Source organism: Juglans regia, chromosome 13 (assembly GCF_001411555.2).
Source record: "Juglans regia cultivar Chandler chromosome 13, Walnut 2.0, whole genome shotgun sequence".
In the NCBI taxonomy this organism is placed as follows: domain Eukaryota; kingdom Viridiplantae; phylum Streptophyta; class Magnoliopsida; order Fagales; family Juglandaceae; genus Juglans; species Juglans regia.
Window position 1 is genome coordinate 10106506 of NC_049913.1, and position 22627 is coordinate 10129132.

General features: G+C 36.2%; 3 protein-coding genes across 10 annotated transcripts; 1 reads left to right on the forward strand and 2 right to left on the reverse strand.

The window, feature by feature from the left end:
• Positions 1-253: 253 nt before the first annotated feature.
• Positions 254-4094, forward strand: LOC108981647 (protein NSP-INTERACTING KINASE 1-like). The gene is made up of 11 exons (XM_018952874.2): positions 254-772; positions 854-986; positions 1137-1208; positions 1285-1428; positions 1553-1624; positions 1732-1791; positions 1886-1980; positions 2231-2380; positions 2461-2802; positions 3002-3381; positions 3489-4094. Exons 1-11 carry the CDS (start codon positions 673-675, stop codon positions 3807-3809), a joined length of 1869 nt encoding a protein of 622 aa, XP_018808419.1. The 5' UTR covers positions 254-672; the 3' UTR covers positions 3810-4094.
• Positions 4095-5224: 1130 nt separating this feature from the next.
• On the reverse strand, positions 5225-7693 carry LOC108981649 (F-box/FBD/LRR-repeat protein At1g13570). Of its 4 annotated transcripts, XM_018952882.2 has the most exons (5): positions 7484-7678; positions 6779-6911; positions 6056-6139; positions 5774-5932; positions 5225-5654 (listed from the first exon to the last, which is right to left on the reverse strand). In XM_018952882.2, the coding sequence occupies exons 2-5, from the start codon at positions 6866-6868 to the stop codon at positions 5361-5363; spliced, it is 627 nt and encodes a 208-aa protein (XP_018808427.1). In that variant the 5' UTR covers positions 6869-6911; positions 7484-7678; the 3' UTR covers positions 5225-5360. The 4 variants fall into 4 exon arrangements, with proteins under 4 accessions (XP_018808427.1, XP_018808424.1, XP_018808426.1 ...); XM_018952879.2 differs by having other exon boundaries at positions 6056-6911; positions 7484-7693; XM_018952881.2 differs by having other exon boundaries at positions 6056-6889; positions 7484-7680.
• A 941-nt stretch (positions 7694-8634) lies between these two features.
• Positions 8635-21112, reverse strand: LOC108981648 (inorganic pyrophosphatase TTM2-like). 5 transcript variants are annotated; one of them, XM_035684723.1, is made up of 12 exons: positions 20785-21112; positions 18867-19223; positions 17572-17686; positions 16749-16944; positions 16542-16655; positions 15988-16161; positions 14606-14800; positions 14037-14159; positions 13847-13968; positions 11083-11206; positions 10670-10927; positions 8635-9256 (listed from the first exon to the last, which is right to left on the reverse strand). In XM_035684723.1, the coding sequence occupies exons 2-12, from the start codon at positions 19201-19203 to the stop codon at positions 9038-9040; spliced, it is 1977 nt and encodes a 658-aa protein (XP_035540616.1). In that variant the 5' UTR covers positions 19204-19223; positions 20785-21112; the 3' UTR covers positions 8635-9037. The 5 variants fall into 5 exon arrangements, with proteins under 5 accessions (XP_035540616.1, XP_018808421.2, XP_035540617.1 ...); XM_018952876.2 differs by having other exon boundaries at positions 18867-19226; positions 20785-21103; XM_035684724.1 differs by having other exon boundaries at positions 20779-21103.
• Between the last annotated feature and the right edge of the window lie 1515 nt (positions 21113-22627).

Genomic DNA, 22627 nt, shown 5'->3' on the forward strand with positions numbered 1-22627 from the left:
TATAACATAATGGCCAACCTCAGGGAATGTTGGATAATCAGAGCCCACAGTAGAAGCTTGAATACCAAAGCAATCCCAACACGTGATTTAGACAGTCTCTCTCTAGCTGACAGCAAAACCGCCTGACCCACAAAGTAAATTCTCTTCCAAATTCTCCCACTATAACTAATACATTCCACCGTGTTCAGTGTAGTTAATACTTTATTCCCTTTGCATTTTAAATTCAGGCAATGGTGAATGGAAGTCTCAAGCACCTTTTTCTTTTCAAATTAAAAATGGTGGATGATTGAAGACATTTTCTTTTTGAAATCATCTTTTGCATTTATCTGGATTTGGGTAATGTGGCTCTTAGCTTTTATATATTCTTTTCAACTTTTGCTGAACCAGTGGCACGCACGTTAGTTTCTCTTTAGTCTTTTTACTACCAAACTTCACTGGTTTTGGTCTGAGAGAAGGTGTGACTCAGTGGATTGCTGGTATGAAAAAGAGTATGGAATTGTACCGCTTCACTTCTGATGTAAGTATTACATGCAACAAAAACAAAACCAGTTAAAGATTGGTCTTGTTTAATTGTTCTAACCGCTCCTACCAGCTCCTTACTTACTTCATAAAAAAGGAAAAAAGAGAACGATTTTGGCATCTGGGCTTCTAGTCTTTTGAGCTTTCCATTCAATGGAAAGGAGAGAGGATGCTGTTTTGTGTTTTGTGGCTTTGTTATGCTTATGGACTTCAGCGACTGGCTTGCTTTCTCCCAAAGGTGTCAACTATGAAGGTAAATGAGACTTTCTCTCATGTTTTAAACCACAGTGGTGTAAGACTGAATGGTCCTTTATATTACTTATAAATCTTGTAGTTCAAGCTTTGATGGGCATTAGAGACTCTCTGGAGGATCCTCACAATGTTCTTGATAATTGGGATGAGACAGCTGTGGATCCATGTAGTTGGTTTATGGTCACCTGCTCTCCTGATGGTTTGGTCATTGGCCTGTAAGTACAAAAATATATCAGACCTAGCAAGTAGTTTGGAACTTGGAACTTGGAATAGGCTGTGTACAAACTAAGAAAATGGACATTCTCTCAGAAAAAAAATCCTCAAAATATGTTGTCATTTAATTAGTTGAGTTGGTTTTGCTGCAGAGGAACTCCAAGCCAGAGCTTGTCCGGTACCCTGTCACCAGCCATCGCCAACTTGACAAATCTTCAGATTGTGTAAGTAAAACCAAGTACTAAGGAAGTGTTGATATATTCTGCATATAAAGTCTTCTTCGAGGAGTTTTTCTTGCAGGCTCCTGCAGAACAACAATATATCAGGAAGAATCCCCACTGAGCTTGGGAGACTTCAAAAGCTTCAAACACTTGATCTTTCTAATAACTTCTTCACTGGTCAAGTTCCCAATACTCTATACCACATGAAAAGCCTTCAATACCTGTAAGTTAAATCGTAAAATCGTGTTCTTAAACATGAATCCAACCTAGGAATCTTGGGATTAATTTACACATAAATTTAACTGTCACATATATAAATCTGATAGTGGGATTTCAATTTTGATCAGGAGGCTAAACAATAACAGTCTCTCTGGAGCAATTCCTTCAACTTTGGCTAACGTGACCCAGCTTTCTTTTCTGTAATTCTCTTCAAACCTTTTCCTTTCGCATTCATTTTTACTTCTATCATTAAATTTACATGATTAGACATGAGAACATGGTTTATGTGGTTTGCTTGATGTTTTAGGGATCTGTCTTATAACAATTTGAGTGGTCCCGTACCCAAGTTTCACGTTAAGTCATTCAGGTAAGTCCCTCCTAAAATGTTCCTTTTCTCTCTTCAAAACTTTCAACTTTTTTTTTTTTTTGGTTTAATTATTTGTTCATCTTTTGACTGACAGTGTTGCTGGAAACCCTTTGATATGTGCCACCAGAAGTGAGGAGTGTTCTGCAACGACATCGCTGCTGCCTTCTTTTACCTCGAATAATTTACAAAGTAACAAGCTTCTCACTTTTTTTTGTAGATTTGTTTATTTCGCCTTTGCCTTTGTTTCTCCCTCTTTCTTTGTTACTAGTTATAACCTTCTTGACTTTTGTTTTAAGTTCATGATCGAGTTACACCCTTTAGATTTATATAGTTGCCATCCCCTGCTTTAAGATGACAACTCTTTCCGATGAAGTTTTGAAAATGTACAATTTAGTTTCCCATGTGCAAGTACTGACCTGTTTTTTTCTCTTTTCTTTAGAGACTCAACCTTCTGGAACAACTAAGGGTCAGAAAATTGCCTTAGCCTTCGGTTCAAGCCTAGGCTGTGTCTGCCTTTTACTTCTTGGATTTGGTTTCCTTTTTTGGTGGAGGCAACGGCACAACCAGCAAATATTCTTTGATGTTTATGGTTAGTAAAATAATTTGTTTTTTTATTTTCAGATGGCATCAAATTGGTTTGTGCTCATTGTTAAACCCTTTCAATTTCAGAACAACATCATGAACAACTTTGCCTTGGAAACTTGAGGAGATTTCAGTTTAGAGAACTACAGATTGCTACAAACAACTTCAGCAGCAAGAACCTGATTGGCAAGGGTGGTTTCGGTAATGTTTATAAAGGGTATCTTGAAGATGGTATGGTAGTAGCTGTGAAAAGGCTCAAAGATGGAAATGCCATTGGGGGTGAGGTCCAATTTCAAACTGAAGTTGAGATGATCAGTCTAGCCGTGCACCGGAATCTCCTTCGGCTCTATGGATTTTGTATGACAGCCACGGAGAGGCTTTTGGTTTATCCATACATGTCAAACGGGAGTGTTGCTTTTCGTCTCAAAGGTAGGGCATCCTCCAGCATTAGAATTATACTATACCTCTGTCCATAGTGCAAGGGAAAATTACAAGGAGAACAAGATGTTAGAGTGTAATCAAGTTGCAAATTTTACACTAACAGATCAGGTTTTGTTTCCATCTCTGCATCCTCTATCTCCAACATGAACATAACATTCATTACTATTTTCTTTCTTTTCCATTGTAGCAAAACCAGCTCTGGATTGGGTTACAAGGAAAAGAATTGCCTTGGGAGCTGCAAGGGGTTTGCTATACTTGCATGAGCAGTGTGATCCCAAGATAATTCACAGGGACGTGAAAGCTGCAAATATATTGCTTGATGACTACTGCGAGGCTGTGGTAGGAGATTTTGGACTGGCAAAGCTGTTGGATCACTGCGATTCACATGTGACTACAGCCGTCAGAGGCACCGTGGGTCATATAGCTCCTGAGTATCTCTCCACAGGCCAGTCCTCTGAGAAAACAGATGTTTTTGGGTTTGGGATTCTTCTGCTGGAATTAATATCTGGCCAAAGAGCTCTAGAGTTTGGGAAAGCAGCAAACCAGAAAGGAGCCATGCTTGACTGGGTAAGAAAATCACTTGAGTTTTCCTTCATTCATTCTTAACATTATAAGGTTAGCTTGAAACTCCATCTGCCTTGATAGGCATATCTGATTTATGACACAAATTGTAGGTGAAGAAAATTCATCAGGAAAAGAAGCTTGACATGCTAGTTGACAAGGACTTGAAAAGCAACTATGATCGAATCGAGCTTGAAGAAATGGCTCAAGTAGCTTTGTTATGTACTCAAAACCTTCCGAGTCACAGACCGAAGATGTCTGAAGTGGTCCGAATGCTCGAAGGAGATGGGCTTGCAGAAAAATGGGAAGCTTCACAGAGAGTTGAATCAACAAGATGCAGAGCCAATGAATTCTCCTCTTCAGAGCGATACTCAGATCTTACTGATGACTCTTCCCTGCTTGCTCAAGCAATGGAGCTCTCTGGACCCAGGTGACGTAAAAGTATGAAACGAGAAATCAATAGAACAATCCGTTGCCAAGAATCTGTGTGAAAAAACGAACAATCCCTGTCGAAATGTGTCGGTTGTATATTAGAATCATTGAAGCCTTTTAAGAGTCTTGTTCATTTCTGACTGTACAGAATGTGATCTGAGATAACTGACGTGTTACATGTCCTTTGGTTTAAGCCGAGTGAAGAAATTTTTTCGAGCAAATGCCATGCTGAGGGTCTTGAACTTGTGAAACTCCAATATTCAACTGTTAAAGTTTGCTTTCTCAAATGACATAAAAGCTACGTTACCATGTAAGTACAGATACGCAAGAGAAGAGTTGAAAAGAATACCCTCTCAAATGAAATGGATGGTATCCATTCAACATAAAACATGGAATATTTAGATCATTTTACTTATCTGGCGATTGGTAAACATGTATTGTGTCCACGATTTGTGATGATGATGACCGGATTGTTCGCTCTAACATTGGGTTACTGAAATTTTATTTATTTATTTCAAAAAAATATTATATAAAAACATTGTTCCTAGGAGGATTTTCAAGCTTCTACATGCCAAGTTTGAATTTCATAGACAAAGCTATTATTGTTCTCATTGATATCCTTGTTGCCTTTGTCGCCCTCACACAAACAAAACAATCATTGCTACTAGCATCAACACCACCTGCTTAATTGTTGCCACCACCTGCAATAGCTACCGTTGCTGCCACCGCCGCCTCCGCCATCAACACCACGATGTCATGCTAAATGCATGATCAAGTCATTGCAACTACTATTACTATCAGTTTTAACAATGGTTGTAATAGTCATTTTTAACTTTTTTAAATATACTCTTCCGAACAATCAAAATATTTTTCTTTTATTGGCACCAGGTGTTCGAGAAATCTAATCCCGGTTGAACAGTCAAAATAGACCTTGATGGGATTGATTGCATCACTTTTAAATTCTCTAATTTTAAAAGTTCTCTTTATCTTTTAAACTCTTCGTCTAAACACAAGGTAAGATCAAATTGCGAAGAAATGAAACTTGCATTGCAATTTGCCATGGCCATATTCAGGAAATTCATGGACATATCTTCTCCTCGTGTAGCCTACCACGTGGATTTTCCGTCTGACTGCCCAATATTGACTCTAATTACCTTGATTAAACAAGTTACAGGGTATCAAACTTAGTTATGAAGGGTAATTTAACCTGAACATGGAAATACTCTATATCAGGGTGCGATGCTGATATTTCCTTGATCTGGTACAAATTTTTAGGAGGCAGTCCTAGTATTTCTGCACAAGCTATGCATGGAGTAACTTTAGGGATGCCTAACGGTCATAGAAAAAGGATATATAGCTAAGAAAATATAATAGTTCCAAGTATAATTTGCATTTGGAGCTGTAAGATTCAACTCTCTTCAACAGCAACATTTATGCACTATTATTTCACATTAAGGTTTTAAATAATGCAGTTGGAATCAAACTCTGGCAAAAGCTATGAAACAACAGGCAGATGAGAAAATGAAAGAAACTTTACATGACATGCAAAATGTTTAGCATTGGATGAATAAAATTTCTGCTCGTGCAGAAGCCCGGCGAAACCTCACCAACTCAATCAACATATTCAATCTTCCGTCCATAACAGATGGACAAGGCATGATACTCATTACCTCGAGCACTGGAGACCTTTCAAGCAAAAACTTGATAAATTCCATTTCATGTGGTACCCCTGACATCTCTGTCATCTTCACAACTTTAAGTCTCTCAAATAAGCAAGGCGAAGGGCATTCTTTATCCCAAAAATCCAAATCAGTTGCTTCCATAGCAGCTAGTGTGTTTGAGGAACCCTAATGGAAATTAAAGGATATAAAACATGATGGACATACTCTTAACTATAAATAAAAAATACAAAACAAAAACTAAAAGATGCACCAAATAAAGCTTCAACATGTTCACAATAGCTTACCGAGATTTGAAGTTCCTTCAAATTAGGAGAGTTCGTAATCAAGTGGAGAACAACAAGTATCTCTTTCATATCTTCAAAACTTACTTGATATAATTCGATAATCTTCAAATGGCTATATGTAACTGAAAGTCTTCCTCGATCATCATCTATACTTAAGTACTTGAGACAGGTAAAAAAAAAAGTAAGATAGTTTTGTAAACAAAATCAGTCTCCCTGATGACAGAGACCTCAAAACAAAATGAGGGGAGATCCACTGAACAACCAAAAATATGACATAGTTACCTTTGTGAAGTAGATACGCCCAGTGAGCCTTTCAAGATATGGTACACTGCCAAGCAGCTTGATAAAATTGCAACTTGAACTTTGCTGCATGTGTTCGGCAATGTCCTCGGTCATATACATAGCAACAGACATTTCAATAAGAAGAGGAGTATTTTGAAGACATATGTCTTTGAATTCACCTTCAAGGCACAGGTACTTGAGATTTGGAGCATAAATATTTAGAGTTAAACTATCCGAGTAAGAGAGTGATAGCCTCTCAAGAAGAGGGCAACTTGAAATAAGACTTTCAATTGCATCAGAGGCAACAAAAACTTGGTAAAGATTAAGGCTCTTCAAACACAAAAATCCTTTAAAAGTAGGAGGCGGGTCCAGCTCACAACGAAACAGCTCCAGACGAATTAATTTTTTACATTTGAAAAGACATGAAGGTATCCTGATCCACTCACTTTCACCTAATTCAAGGACCAATTCCTTGATATCTTTCCTTGAAAGGAAAAGTATCCATTGATCTATCTCTGGGCAACTTTGCAAGTATGAAGTACAAAGCTGGAACTTGTGAATTGGTCCTTCGTGAAGAAATAGAGCCCGAGTAATAAAGTTTATAAGCTTATCCTCAAAAAGAGCTCGGTCATTGGATAAAGTAACACAGTCTTCATCAAATACAAGATGAGTGAGTGTAGCCCATCTGTACCTAAACTTACTAGATAAAAAACTTGTTCTTACTGCATCTCTTATTGGTAACCGTGTGAGAATGCTCTCTATAATGCTTTGAGGAAGATCGCTTATCAAATCCAGATTTGAAGAATCACCCATCCGTGTGTTCGGCTAAAAGGGCTACAGAGCAATGCAACACAACCTATAAGCGATTGAAAACTCAATCAGACATAAAATTCCAGATTCATATCGTCATCATCGTCCACAATTAACAAAAAAGTAAGAAATTGGAGGAAATCCCAGGTCTTTCTCCTATTGTTATAATTCTTTATCGATAAAGAATCAGAAAATCAAATTCCAAATTTTAGATTTTCCATCGTTAGAATCAGAGGAAACAAAGTCCCACCACTCAGCTGTCTCGAATATAACCATTCGAATCCCAGTTGAGGTGGGTTTTACCAACGTTGGGCAAGAAATCTCAGCAAGAGGACACAATACAAACTCCAATCTCGTTCCCCACCCGTTCCCTCCCTTCCCCCACACACATACTTATCATCAACCAAACAGAGGCTTGTGTTAAAACATTTTCCAGTTCCATCCGAACGTGACGATTAATTTCTTTCAGATTTCGGTTCTGACAGAAATAAACTCAATAGAGCTAGAATCCGATCGCATACAAAACGCAGCAAAAAAATCCAAAATTCAGAGGGGAACAAAAAAAAATTGCAATCATAAAAAAAACTGAATTAAATCAACGGTGAAAAAAATAGATACCCAGATAAAAAATATGAGAGCGAGCGTTCCTAATCTTCCGTTTCTTCTTCTTCAGTCAAATTTGTTTACGAAAGCAAGGAGAGTTCGTACTTTGCACCAAACGGTGGAAAGATAGTGATGAACTGTGTGAGAAAGGAAAGAAAATGAAGAAAATGTTGGAAGTTCATTTTACACCCGTCAAGTTCGAGTTATTTCCACCTTTGGGCCTAGATTTTTCTTTTGTATTCATTTTTTTCCTTCTTATTTTAGTACACTCTAAAATTTTTTATTTATAAGCCGTGTGTAAAGCACTAAATTCATACTGTTGATGTGGAAAAACTTGATTTGCAAAAAAAAATTTAAAATTCAAATCTCTTATAAATTGAATCATGTCATGTCAATAGTGTAAAGAGTGTATTATCCACGTTAATTTATAAGTAAAATTACTCATCTCTCTCTCTATCTATCTAAAAAAAGTTTTATTGTAAATAAGTTCACATACCAAATCACGGACCAACACTAACATATAAGGCATCTGTTTAATGAAATAATGTGAATTGAAGATAAAAATAATTTTTATGAGATAATGGACTTTTTCTTTTTTCAATTTTTTTTTCTTCTATTTTTTTTCAATAAAAAAAAACATGTCAGCATTAGTACGTAATTTAATACGTCAAACTGCTTGTACCTAATATATATATATATATAGGTAATTATATTTATATTGTGGTGAATTTGCAAAGTACTAATGTCGGCACTTGATACCAAATTTTGGGAAATAAAGTTATAATACTCTACCTAAACGAACAAACTAGTCTAAAACAGACAATTTACGGTAATTTGGTATTTTTAAGGCCTTAAACAAGCATTCGCAATTTGATGAAACATGAAATAATTTTAGAAGAAAGATGAAAATTACAAAAAATATCGTTAGAATATTATTTTTTAATAATATTATTATTATTTTAAAATTTAAAAAAGTAAAATTTAAAAAAATACTTTATGAATACAAACATAGCCATTTCCAAATAAAGAGTTAAGTGCTCAAGATTGTTACACACACCAATTCTTTTTGAGATTGTTACAAGTAGAGAATTCCAACTTAAGTGAGAGATTACCATTAGAAGTAGAGAAGTGCACTTTTCACCAACAAATATGACGAAAGTGAGATAGAAAGAAACAACTCTCTGCAGTACAGAATCAATGAAATAAGAGTTTGGAGCATTTAAAACTTGCATCCAATGCCAATGCAAGCATAAAAAGAGTTTGAGAGAGGGGGATTCTTCTTCATTCACGTGTAACTTTCGGTATTCAAGTAGTAATTTGTTGATTATAACAAGCAACGAAACTATTGTCGATACGCCTTAAAAATCCCTCGAATAGAACACCGAAAACTCTTCTACATGCCTTCAGTGGTATCTCCAACCACAATCAGTTACTAACAAGTCAACTGAGACTCTTTCCCGAGCATAGGGGGGGGTGCTGCAAATTTGCAAGACTGGAAAACAGTAAAAATGGGAAGAGAACAAAATTGAAACAGTCCACAAAATTGTAAAACTGTACTGGGCGAAAGATTCAGTTTCGAGTTATAAATCCCTTGATCAAGAAGACTCCTAGACCACCAATAGCTAGTGATAACATAATAGGAACTGCAATGGGTTCAACATCAGCCACAATGCTTTTCCGGTTTGTTTTTACTTGGCGAGACCTCTCTCGCAAACTCTCTCGGAAAATATTGTTAAGATTGTCCAACTGATGCATTATTTGGCGTTGTCCTCGTGCAATTCCTGATATCTGATTTCAAAGTAGTTGCACCAATGAGAAAATGAATGAACCCAACAAGCAACCATGTCTGAATAATGGCTTCTGGTTACCAGACACCGGTCTTAAGAACACTAAAAAAACCTATTGACGCAAAACAGAAGCCATGCAATTGTCATAGCATAATAAGAACAATCATTATCCAATGAGATAATTATAAGAATATGAAAGGAGAATCACCTCCCATCACATGCTGTTCTTTCAGCATTCTGATATATATATATATATATAATATATATACATACATATATTATTAATTAGTGTATGTATTCTCCTGTGCACTCTCCCACGTATCACAATATCCTATAAAGCAATCTCCTATTTATCACAGCATATCAGGCTACTACCTAGTCATACGACATGTGTACATGAATCTTAAAACAACAAAATTTAGACCAATGACAGATCATAAAGCCCTATTCCCATGGTTTTAGAGATGCAAAACCACGAATCCACTGTCTAATCATGGTCCAGATAAAGAAAATAAATGAAGAAATAATTAATCAAAGAATCAAGTAAGACGTCTAGATTAACTTATAACTTTTAAAAAGTGGCACTCTTGTCGGAATTGTCCTCTCTTGCTGGTTCATGGCCTCCTTATGAAGTTAGTTCCCTAAACTACATTTTATTGTCAAAACTCATGTCATCAGTCCAATTCTTTGTTTATCTTTTCATTTTACAGCAGAATGGGGGTGCAAACAACCTTCTATGTTATATATATCATACTCCAAGCAGTAAAAATATTGAGGGGTCATTGGAGGGGATTAGAGACTCATTTTTTCAAACTCTGTTACTTTGGGCTAAGACTATCGTATTAGATGGGGGTAATTTTAGTGACTTGTATGCTCATGATAACTCAACGGATCGCACGGCAATCGTGCCGGCGACGCATCATTCAAGTTTCTGCCCTATCAACTTTCGATTGTAGGATAGAGGCCTACAATGGTGGCAAGTAACGGAGAATTAGGGTTTGATTCTGGAGAGGGAGCCTGAGAAACGGCTACCACATCCAAGGAAGGCAGCAGGCGTGCAAATTACCCAATCCTGACACGGGGAGGTAGTGACAATAAATAACAATACCGGACTCGTCTTTTTTTGTTCATATGCTGTAATTAGGCCTTTCTCACTTGTATACCACGTGTACTCGGGCTATGCCTAATTTTGAAGATCAATAAACTTTATTAATTATAAAAAAAAAAACAATTGACGAGTGTTCGACCCCTCAAATTCAACTATTTCTAATACCTCAGAACAATACATTTTTGTTACCACGAGATATATTGGCAGCAAAAGATCATTTAATTGGAATTAAATTTTGTAACCTATATGGCTACAAAAGCTGTGAGTAACAAACTTTAGAAGGATATAAGGAGACTAGATTAATACCTCTTCCATCAAAGGAGACTCTTTAGCCAGCTGGGATGAAGATGATGAATTAGGCATTATGGACCCAGTCAACGAACCATTGCTTAAAGTAGAGACGAAGTAAGAAGTGGGAGTAAAGCCATTGCAGGCATCAGCTTGAATAGACATGTTTTGTTGGCTGGAAGAACTTTTCTTGATGGTTAACTTGGAATTCAACTCTTCAATACGATTTGTAAATTCATCCATTCTATCATTCAGTGAGGAGATTTGTTCTGAAAGCTGAGTAATGATGCCCAACCAAAATAAATAAATAAATAAAGCAAAAAAAAAAAAAAAGAACAGATTGAACCAAAAAATTCAAATGCTAATATCCTTTCAAAACTACAATATCAGAACCATTCTGAATAACTTAAAATATACATGCATGAGTCTACCTGGTTTGCCAGTGTTGCTGGGGACTCCGTGTTTCTCTCATCAAACCTTCTACTGTTGGCAGTGTATCCAGTAAGCTTGGCCAGATTCATGTCCCTCTGGGTTGAATATGAATGTGACATACCACTGTTCAATTTCACATCATCCATCAAAGGTAGCCATAACAGAAACTTTGATGAAAAATAAAGAACAGAAAAAACCATATTAAGAAAATGACAATTGACGGGATTTATGGAGTATGTGAGAGATGTTATGATTAAAGTGGATAAGGGGTTGGACTTGGTCCCAAGTTTGGGTGGTCGGTCGAAAATGGATGAGGGGGGCGGGGGGTAGATCCTACGGGTTTGAAGGCCTCAAGTGCGCCGGCATGGATAGGGTCGTCGGACGCCGGTATCACTCAAGACATCAGCAGCTTGCCGTCTAACACTACCCTCAGTCACCAGTTGCAAATGGAGTTGGTACCTTTTTCCAAGATTCACTTTCAATTGAAGATGTGGAGGGGTCCTTCCAGGGTTTTGAGTACTTTGGAATAAGCATACGAGCCTCTTTCAGAAGATGAAAATGAGGTAACAGACGGTAGTGCTTCCCCTACCTGTTCTATGCCTCCTGAGGGAGCAGTAGGGTCTGACAAAGTGGCACATAAAGGATCGTTGGAGGGTGGGGCACCTACAAGCAATGTCCTTGTCAATGGAATGAAGACACCTATGCCGGAGGTAAGGGAACCTTTAATGGTGACAACAACATTGGACAGCAACAATATAGCTATTAAGGAGGTTCGAGATTTGTACGCAGGATATGGAGGGGAAGAAATTATGAGTTTTTCGTTGGTGCCTTGTGAGGAGGAATGTCTAGGGTTGGGAGTGCAGTTGTGTGTCTGGGGATAATGTTGTTCCCCTAATTTCTCTCCATCTGATAAACAATATAAAGGGTTCACCATCGGATTGGGTTCTGCATCAGGTTAACGAGATTCAGCATATTGTGGGACTTTCATAGGGAGGATGTGAAGACCAATTTAAAGCACTACTCACTACGATTGAGGTAGGTCACTCGCTTGAAACCAAATCAAGTTTTAAGAAAAGCAGGGAGTTAAAGCGTCTTTCTTGGACAATTAACTACGACACTAAGAGAGGTAGCTCAAGTCGAGGGAAGACTAAAGGGAGGGCTTTATGAAGACGTCCTCGTAGAGGGAGTTTCGGGAGGAGTATTAGTCTTAAGGGAAACAAGGGGTTGGGGATGGGGAGGTGTGTTCTATTCCAATTTGGACTAGGTGTATTTCGGACAGATTTCTAATTTTCACGGGCTTTTTGGGTCATTAGGAGCTCTCTAGTATAAGCTAAGTGTTTTCTTGTATACGTCCAGTGTACTTGGTTACTCCTATTGATATATATAGTATTTTTACTTACAAAAAAAAAATGACAATGGCTGACTTGAAATCTAGAGGGGGGATGTGTTTAGTGAATAAAATGGGTGCACATGGTCTCACATACTTCTTGTGTTGAAAAATTTGGTTTCTTTTAAGTAATATAAATTATTATCATTTTTCTTTTAAAAGGAAAAATAATAATTTTTATTACTTAAAAGAAATCAAATTATTCAAAACAAGAAGCAAAAGCACAAAAAAAGTATCAAAAAGCACAAAGGCGCACTCCAACCAAGTACACAAGATGTATACAAGAGAGAGGCCTATCTAGAAAGAGAATTAGATAAAAGAAAATCATGTAAATTGAGCCCATTAAACTTTATCGAAGCCGTCCAAAGGAGGAAATTATAGTAAAAAGAAGGTCTTGGGCTCCTCCATTGTCCATTCTTGGTCCTAAAAAACCCTCCATACGAGGGAAGTAATAACCATTTTCACACTGCTGCAATTTGTAAGCTGCCACCTAGCCCTCTTCAAGAGACACAAAGGTCCACTATTATGCTGAGCATGACCCAGGCCAAATGAACCCAACTAAATAAGTCACTCCATAAAGCAGTAGCCATCTCACATTGGAGTAAAAAGTGATCCACAAACTCCCCACTCTTACCCATGCAGCACCACTCAATCCAACAACCAGATTTTTGATAAACCTTTTAAAAAGACTTTATGGCATAAAGATATCATAACTCAGATAGGTTTTTTTCTTTAAAAAAATTATTATAAATAGATATCACTACTCAGCTAGATTTTTTTACAAGTAATAAAGATTTTATTAAAAACCTCCCAAGTGATTCTTTTTTGGGTTCTCAAGATAACAACAACAACAGCAATACTAATAGAAACAGATATATTATTGCATAGAAAATATAGCAACAGTTTGGCAGCAATGTTATGCTTTTAGAACATAGAAGATACATTACTGTAGCACAATGGAAAATAATCTGTATTGCCAGAAAAGTTTCCGATACCACTTTGCATTCTGAAACCACAATAGCAGAAGATTAAAGGAGACAAGGGGCAATATGTTCTTGGTGACACAGCAGTGTATGATTTCATAGAGTAACGAAGGTATGAAAATTTCATGCAAAGACATTGGCTTCCTCGTCAATTTCAAATCCACACAATCATGGCTTTTGCCATGCCAAAATTTGAGTGATGTTCAAATTACAAACTCAAATAACAGATATCAATGATAACATGTACACATTAATGCAGTTCATATATTGGTAGATCTGACATATTGACCTACCATGTTAGGTTGTCTATATACACTTTTCAGAATGCAATGTCATCATTTATATATTGAATTCATACCAAGAATAAAAATAGAGAGAATCAGAAAACTGCACCTCTTAAGATGCTTATTTCTCAAGGCCACTCTATCTGCAGAAGCTCTAGAAAGAGCTTCTTTGGGGCTTGAAACCAGATCCTCATCTAGGCTCAGCTTTGTCTTCAAATCTTCTGGGAGGGCCTGTAGCATGATCAGATGACAAAGACCAATACAAGGAAAGTCAAAGCAAGATTTGGGAGTTACCATACCATGACCTCATTTACAAGCTTTTCCAGTTGAATTTGTTCAATATAGGTCCTAGGAATGTATGAACCTTCCATTCCCAGCTGCTCAGCAACATATTTTACAACTAAGCGATCCTTTCCTTGCACCTTTTCATCAAAAAGCAAGAAATTGAGTTTAGCATGGCTCACATACTGGGGTACAACGAGAGTTCAAAAGTATTAAAGTCTTAAAGATGCAAGAGTTGACTTTGAACACCACAATTAGAAAGTAAAACATCAAGTTTCTTAAACGTATACTTTACACAATAAGAACGACTCAATGTGAGCCGGGGCCAGGTCCAGCCTATACATTTCCTATTAGGGTTGGGCCTGGGCCCACATTACAAGATGCTCAGGCCAGGCCTTGGCATTCACTATAAAAATTCTTGAAGGACTGGACCAAACTGGTCCAGCCCAGCCAATGGATAACCCAATAAAAGAAAAATGAAGAATATGCCTATCGATAGGTTTTCTAGAACCCTAGTCTATGACACATTAAGAATCCTATCTATGTATTCAGTAAAATTAAATGGCACAGAAATATATGGCAGTACCTGAACATAATGACGATTCAGTTGCTCCAGCCAATCGATTTTTACACAGACTCTATCATCAGAGAATACATGGCTGCTCCTCTTAAGAATTGCTGCTATCGTGTACCCCAAGGCCATTAGTCCACCAAGAAGACGCACACTAACCCCAAAAGTTATTCTTGGTGAAATAACAAATGGATTATCTGTCACCCATTCCTGCAAAACAGAAGAAAAAATGCATCAAATTAGGTGGTAATATATCAGTAGAACCAAATGTTTTGCAAGTATGGAGAGCCATAGAACGTCAGATGTCAAGCATACAGGAAATTTATGAAGTAGGGGGTTATTCAAACCAGATGTCAAGCATACAAAAAAACCTCTCTCCCTCAATCATTTAGACAAATCTTCCAAACTTAATCCACCCAAAAGTTCAAGAATTAGGGGTGGTAAATCAAGAGCTTGGTGAGAGGGAACGGGTGTGGAATGATTACATGGGTAAGTTGAAGAACAAAAAAGGATAATTTGTTTGGCACGTCTCAGTCCTGATTCTAATGGTAGCAAGGAAAGGGAATGGAAGGGAAAATAATTTAGTATAAAAGAGAAAAGGATTGTAACAATTGTATATTATCAAATCCATCAAACATAACAGAAAGCAAGGGACTGGAAAATAAGGATGTACATGACTGTTAACGGGAATCTATTCTTGTAGTAAGAGCATTGACATAACATGGAAAAAAATTGTCATTTTTCTTCCATAGATTCAGCTTTGCTGCCCTATTCATGCACTTGTGTGAACCTACCTGCTTTTGTTTTGGGATAATTATTTCGGTCAAAAATACAGTCCAGGCATATAATGCAAGCCAATTTTAAACATATGGAGAGAATTGAGCCTTAGATGGCTACCAAGCAACTTATTTGACAAGAATTTAAATTCAATCTGGCAATGAACCTATGGAAGTCCTCCCTTCAAGAATAAGGTATGGAATGAAGTCAAGGATTCAAAACCCACTGGGTGCATGTGAATACTACTAGTATTTTAAAAAAATTCTGGTGATAAACCCCGCACATCCATCCTATTAATATGATAAGAAATAATTTAAAACCATATTTTCGGTTTATATAGCTAGATTGTGCTCAGTGTTAGGGCTTTCTAGGACTTGCTTCATAAATTTTGTTTCACTAAATTCAACATAACCACCTATATTTGAACTTTCGGAAAATATGCATCTCTCCACGGCCTAGTAAAACATCATGTCTAAGAAAATAAAATACAGAGCCAGACAACCAGTCTAGTACTTCTCAAAATATGCAGATCATTAAAAATTTCAAGACATGATTATTTTTTGGATAAGCCCAAATGCACAATTATTAAAACAAGAAAACTCAGACTTTAAGTGGAAAACCTCAAACATAAGACTATATTTTCCATCTTTGTTCCGCATCCTTAGATATGATTGGCAAGCCTCTGGATCTTCACCAGGTGGAAGAAGGTATATATCATAAGTCTGCTCTGTTGTTTCTGTATGATGTTCGGTGAAAATGGCCTTGACTTGATCCACCATCACCTTCCTTGCTGACTACACATTATAAGGTAGCACTCATTTATTGATGTAGAAAATCCATTTCATCCACCCCCATATTATTTTCTACTATTCTATTTGGAGAATTCCAAAATATTGTGTACCTTGAAAAGCCAATAAATACATTTAAGAATTTCCGATACCCTTTAATTTATTTGAAAAAGACAATAATCCTCTTTCTAACATGATTTGAGTATAGTTTAAGGTTAGTAATTTAAAAAACTAATAACTTTTTGTTTCAAAGCAATTTAATATATGATCTCCCCCGCTTGGAAAATCAGATTTTCTGAGGTGGATAAACAAAATGGGATGGAGGGAGTAACTTAAGAGACTTTTGGTATGTAAAGGTAAGTAAAATGTGTAACATAGAGAATAACCTTCAATATATAAGTAGGACTCTGAAATCCATTAAATGGATTGAATTTGTTGATGATCTTTATATGTGCTGTTTGGAGATCTGGCTCAATGAAGGCCTTGTACATTGGATATACCTGTAAAGAAGAATATAGTTGAGAAGATCAAAGAAAACAAGTTCTTTTCAGATGCTTAAATATAAGGATTAAAAAGGGAAGGAACAAACAAACCGTTTCAGATATTTGCTGAATTATTTCTTCTGGTTCTTGGCCAGCACGCTGTATATCCCGCAGAACCCTTTTGACAAGGTCAAAGTGAACTCCACCGGTTACAGACACACGGAGGTCCAGCAGAGGTCTTAACCTTTCACTCAAAGCATAGATGCCCTCAATGATCACAATACGGGAGCTTGGGACTTCAAGTTTCCTGTCACCAGTACATGAAATTTAAAAGACAAGGTGGATATAGAAGAGCTGTAGATAACTAGGTATTATAACAGATGAAAAAATAAAAATAACTGCAGGATAATCAAGAAAATTGACCATATGCATTAGTATAACGAGAAAATACAAGAAAAGGGCCAGTACACTGCTTTAGATTTCAAGATATTGATAGTATTCTTACTAAAAAAAGTCAAATTTCTTTTCCTTCAATTTCTTGGACATGGAGGGAGTTTTGTATCCATATATAGATCTCTTCAATTATGGAAGAGCTCTCACAAGCAGCTTGATCCCTTGAGTTGAGTGAGAACATAGTGGTTCCCATAACAATATGCAAAAATGAAAGAGCACAATATCCACTACCATTTGTGTCCAATAGCGGAAAAACTCGGGATATCATTATCCATATCATTAGCAATGAGGAAAACAAAATAAAATAAAATAATCCATTGTTTGCTTAGATTAATTGGGACTTTCAAAACTCACATCTAAGATCTCTGTATATTGTTACTTGAACTTTCATGGTATAGCATAATATCAAACAGCTTCCCTCAAAGATGACATCCATGCATATGCCGAAGTTATGAAAAAGTATTAGATGGAGAGAAAATACCTGTATCCTGTACGGGAGCTAAACTTGAAATCGTAAATTGGAATCTGGACCTCCTTCCCTGCCTTTAAATCATGGACATTCTGGAGCAAAGTGTCATAGTCTGTCAAGCGTGGATCTGTTTCAGAAAGATAACGGAGCCAATAGAATTATGCCTGTCCATTTTTTTTATCAGTAAACAAAATTTTATTGATTATAAGGATAGGCAATAACTCGAGTACACTGGACATATACAAGAGCATCACCTATGTTTGCTGTCATATTTCCCAGCTTAATTGTTAGCTTACTTTGATTAAAGGCTCAGAATTATTATTAAATTCCAAAACGAACTATTTGAGGGCATTTGGAAAGATTTCCAAGTCATCTTTACAATGATATGCAAGCATGCTCACTTCTTCCTAGTATGTAAAAAATTCCCTTGCAAACATGGGAACTAGGAGTTTGGCAGTGTAACTATCATAAGTTTAAGACCCTATTGACACCTTAAGATCCCAGGCAATAATCTGAGGATAAATAACTTCCCGACCCATCAAGATTTCAGATAATCTTATTTACCAGGAAAATTACAATAGAATGGTGAAAATGTTAGCAACTTTCAAGACCAAAGCGAAAAATAAATAAATAAATAAAGTGAATTTACATTTTGTGACTTCGAACAAAATTTTACTAGTGCCAAGCCTTAGGCTAAAAATAAAAACACAGACCAACTCATCAATTCATTATACAGATGTCAAGTAACCCATATCAAGAAGCAATCATGAGAGAAAAAAATTGCAGAAGACAGTAGAAATGCCATCCCTTGCACCAAATCAAACCTTTGAAAGGGTCGCTCTTCTACTTAAATGAGTAAGCTACATAACATGTCAAATCCTAGGCGATGAATCTTATAGAAAAAGTATAAAAGTTGGTGGAATAGCACAAGGGATAAAAACCTAATCAAAATTAAGTACAAAAATTCTGTATGTTATTGGCTATAAAAGGCAACAAAATGATACAAACAAGCAGGGGCGGATGTAGCCAAGTGGATTAAGGCAGTTGATTGTGAATCCATCACACGTGGGTTTAATACCCATCATGCGGGTGCAGGTAAGTGGGCAGGCGGGTGTGTGCATGTGTGTGTAAAAGCTTTTTCTTACATGGTTCTAAATGAGATCAGAAGACATTTTGTAGATCTTATCCATGACGAAACACCATGGCAAGAGCATTTCCAAAATTGCACTTACTTCCAAAGAAAAGTCAACCCGTAGATATATTAAGCTTCATAAAAGGGCAAAAAAAGAGTAAGGTGATGAATTTACCATCAAAGTTGCCATCAACGATTCGACTAGAATCATTGTAGTTGTCCATCGAAATAACAGCAACATTGGGCATAAAGTTGAGTATCTTTTCTGTGAACACAGTCTTTCCAGCCCCAGAAGGACCTGCCACGCCTACCAATATTATTCCCTCATTCTTTTGGGCTAGCAATTGGCATGCCCTGATTACTATAAAAAAACCCTTCTCAAATGACAAAGGGTCTTGAATTGAAGCAATCTCATATCGATCACAATTCTTTCTTTTAACCAATTGGACTTGATCTTTTAACAGAACTGGCTGTCTCTGACGTAAATCACCACAAGAAGTATCTTGAACCATTGCAAATATGCCAGCTCCCTCTGCTTATAAGAAACAGAAAATGCATCAATATAGACAAATTTAAAACATATAATATGAAAACTAAGAACTAAAGTCACTGTGAAAGGCTAAGAGGTATCAATTTTATTTCAAAAAACTGTACGCTATGTCACAATTTAGGTGCATAATAGAAGCAACATCTCCAAGGACTCAACAATAAAATTGGGAACTTTCTTGCACAAACATTTACAACCAATGAAGAAAAGAAAACTCTGGGAACTTTCTTTCCGATTTATGTAGAGCTCCTCTGTCCTAGTTGATTTGAAAGATCAAAATTATTTTCATTGCAATTAAAGTAGGTAAATCAAAACAGAATTGATATTATAAAAATCCTTAATAAACTCCACAAAAGTGAAAGAAATGGAATTAAATTTTAATGTATTGACCAAAGTCTTCGACAAAATTGAATGCCATGAACGGCAATACTTCTTTGTCTTTTTTACCCTTTCATCAAAACAGCAAAATTATTTAACGTTCAAGAGAGATTGAAACACCCCTGCCATAAATTAATGAAAACATTCAAGCCACAGAAACAAAAATTAACTCCATGTAACACGCTCAATAATCTAGTCATTTACTTTCTAGCCTTGGTCGAGTAAAGTCAGAAAAGATTTTGCAATTTCCTTGAACCTACAAAAACCATGTAGTTAGATTTAAAACTGAAAAAAATAGTCTTTTTAGGAAAAGAACTTGACTTGGTTTGTGAATGTTTTATGAGGGTTCCAAAGTGGATTATGCATCTAGGAAAAACTTGATGCACATAATCAGCTCGATGCCTGAAGCCCCTCAGCAATCAGTGGCAAACAAAAAAAGTTGCTCATTCTTCAAATGAAGTGTGAATGCACCGGGCCCAGCTGATGCAAACTCATCAATTCAAGTCGTTCAATAAGCTAGAAACAACACTGTGGCCATCATTAAAACCATTGGATTGCTGATCATCTTAAAAAGCAATGACAAGATCGATTTCCAATGATCATATCCTACAAATCTATCTATAAAATAAGGTCACGAAACATCACATTTTCGGATAATTCCAGTATTATATCTAAGAAATTGCCATAAAAACAGTGACCTCTAGTTAATAATATCACGATATATGTCTCATAACTTTGCCCAGGACGTGCCTCCGAGAATTGCATCAAACACAAACACAGCCTACCAAACTTAGCAAACTACGATGTAAAGATCGCAACAAACACATGTTAAACTCATCTTAAACCAACACCACAAAAATTGGATTAAAAAAAACATCCTCTACTATAAGAAAGCATAAAGTAAGGATCACCGGGTCGAGAGTATCATCACGATAATAACAAGCCCAGGAAAGAAGACCGACAGAAACGCATACACACGAAAAAAGCCATAAAACAATATTAACTCTCTTCTACTACCCCATTTGGATCTAACTCCACGTGCTCCCAAGTAAACGGCTTAAACGAAACACAAAGTAAAACGAGAAAAACAACAATTACGCATTGATAATAATTGAAAAAAAAATATATAAAAATAAAACCCAGAACATAAAATGCATCAGAACCAAACCAATGTGCAATCTTGGTGATGACGGAAGCACGAACGAGTCGCAGAGCGAGTTGTTTCTTTCACTAGCAACGAGTCACGATCAGTTCAACAAGAAAAGGAAAACAAAACCCAAGAAACCTGGCCAGCCTACAAAGTCGGTTTCTCCTATATGTTACCGTTCCTACTCGTTTTCTTTCCGGGTCCAGAAACGAATGCGATTTGGATTTTTGTGGGAAGTGGGAATTCTAGAGAATCTGCTTCACACTCCCGGGAGAAAAAGAATGATAGAGAAAGGACCGGGGGCACCGAGACGGAGAGAGAAGAATATTTAATGGCGACATTTTCCCCTTTTTCTTTAACGTTCTCTTCACATCTATATATATATATATAGTCACAACTCTAATGCCGAAAGCACATACATTATTGAAAGAAAGGCGTCTAGATTGGGGCGGTTCATGTCTAATCAATCCAAGTCTTATTATCGGAGTTATTATCGTCGAACAGATTATATAACATGAGTAGTGTTATATACATACAGACATATAAATATCTTATAATTATTTTTAAAAATAAAATTTATTATTAAAAAATTAATTTTTTTCATATAAATCTCTTATTTTTATTTTTAAATAAAATTATTCAACACTTACACACTACATGATTACAAATATCATTTCTCATACATTATTCATAGAATTATCAGTATTTTTTTAATTAATTTAACAGTAATTAAAAAAAAACCGCAATCTCTTATATGCCAATATCATTTTGTATTTTTTTTTCTTTTGTTTTAAACTTCGTTTATTTTCATAATTATTCACGTATCATATTATAATTATTTAAAATTTTTATGCAAAATAAATTTTTTCCTGTAATTTATTATAAAATAAAATTATAAAAAAACAAAAAAAAACACTTGCGTTGCAAGTGCCTAGAATTAGAAAAGGTTCAAAATGTGACATATTCAGCATGAACAATGAATGACACGTGGTGCCTTCGCTGATCATTATTAATCGAAAAAAGGAAATTACTAAATGACAAAAAAATCATTGGAGGCAAACAATGTCTTCATTTCCAAAAACATTTGGTGGGATTTGATCCGGTCATCAATTTGCGTGTTCTAGGGTCTACTACTAAGTATTAATGCTAGGGTAGAAATTTAAAGCATGTACATTTCGCATATTTTCTTTGAAATAACTGGAATTTATTAAAAAAAAATTAATTTTTGAACATGTTTTTTAATATTTCTTTTTTTTTTTAAAAAAAAAAAATAGAGTATACATATTTTAAGAAATTTTAGTAGCTTTCGTGGGTCAATTTCACATCCTTTATCATGGACAAATTCCTCTCCCAAAGTCTCTTTAGTCGTCTTATTGACAGATTCTAAATGCCAAATAGACCATGGCATTCGGTCGTTGAAGACTATCTGTAATTGTGAGTAATCCATACGCATGACATAAAAAAATTAGTCAAAGAAAAAATATAAAAATAATCTGTATGTGGGCATAAATGATGCTTTTGATTTTTTATGCAATCCAGCTAAGGGATCAGCAGGTAATAGAGCGTTCCACACTCATTCTTCAGATCCTCGAGTTTTGGGGGGGTGGGGAATGGCTAAAATACACCAAAATGATTTTTAGGCCTAATTTATTAAGAGATCATCGCTGGAAGACAAATAAAGGGAGAAAAAAAAAAAAAAAAGACTGGGAAGGGATAAGAGAATGCAATGGATAATGTGTCAAGAGAGAAAATTGGTGATTTGACGTAAAGTAAAAGAAAGTGACATAAAACAAAAGAGGTAGGAAATAAAAGGGACATGATGCTTACGATTTCAAAGACTTTTCTTTTGGATGCTTGGAGGGAT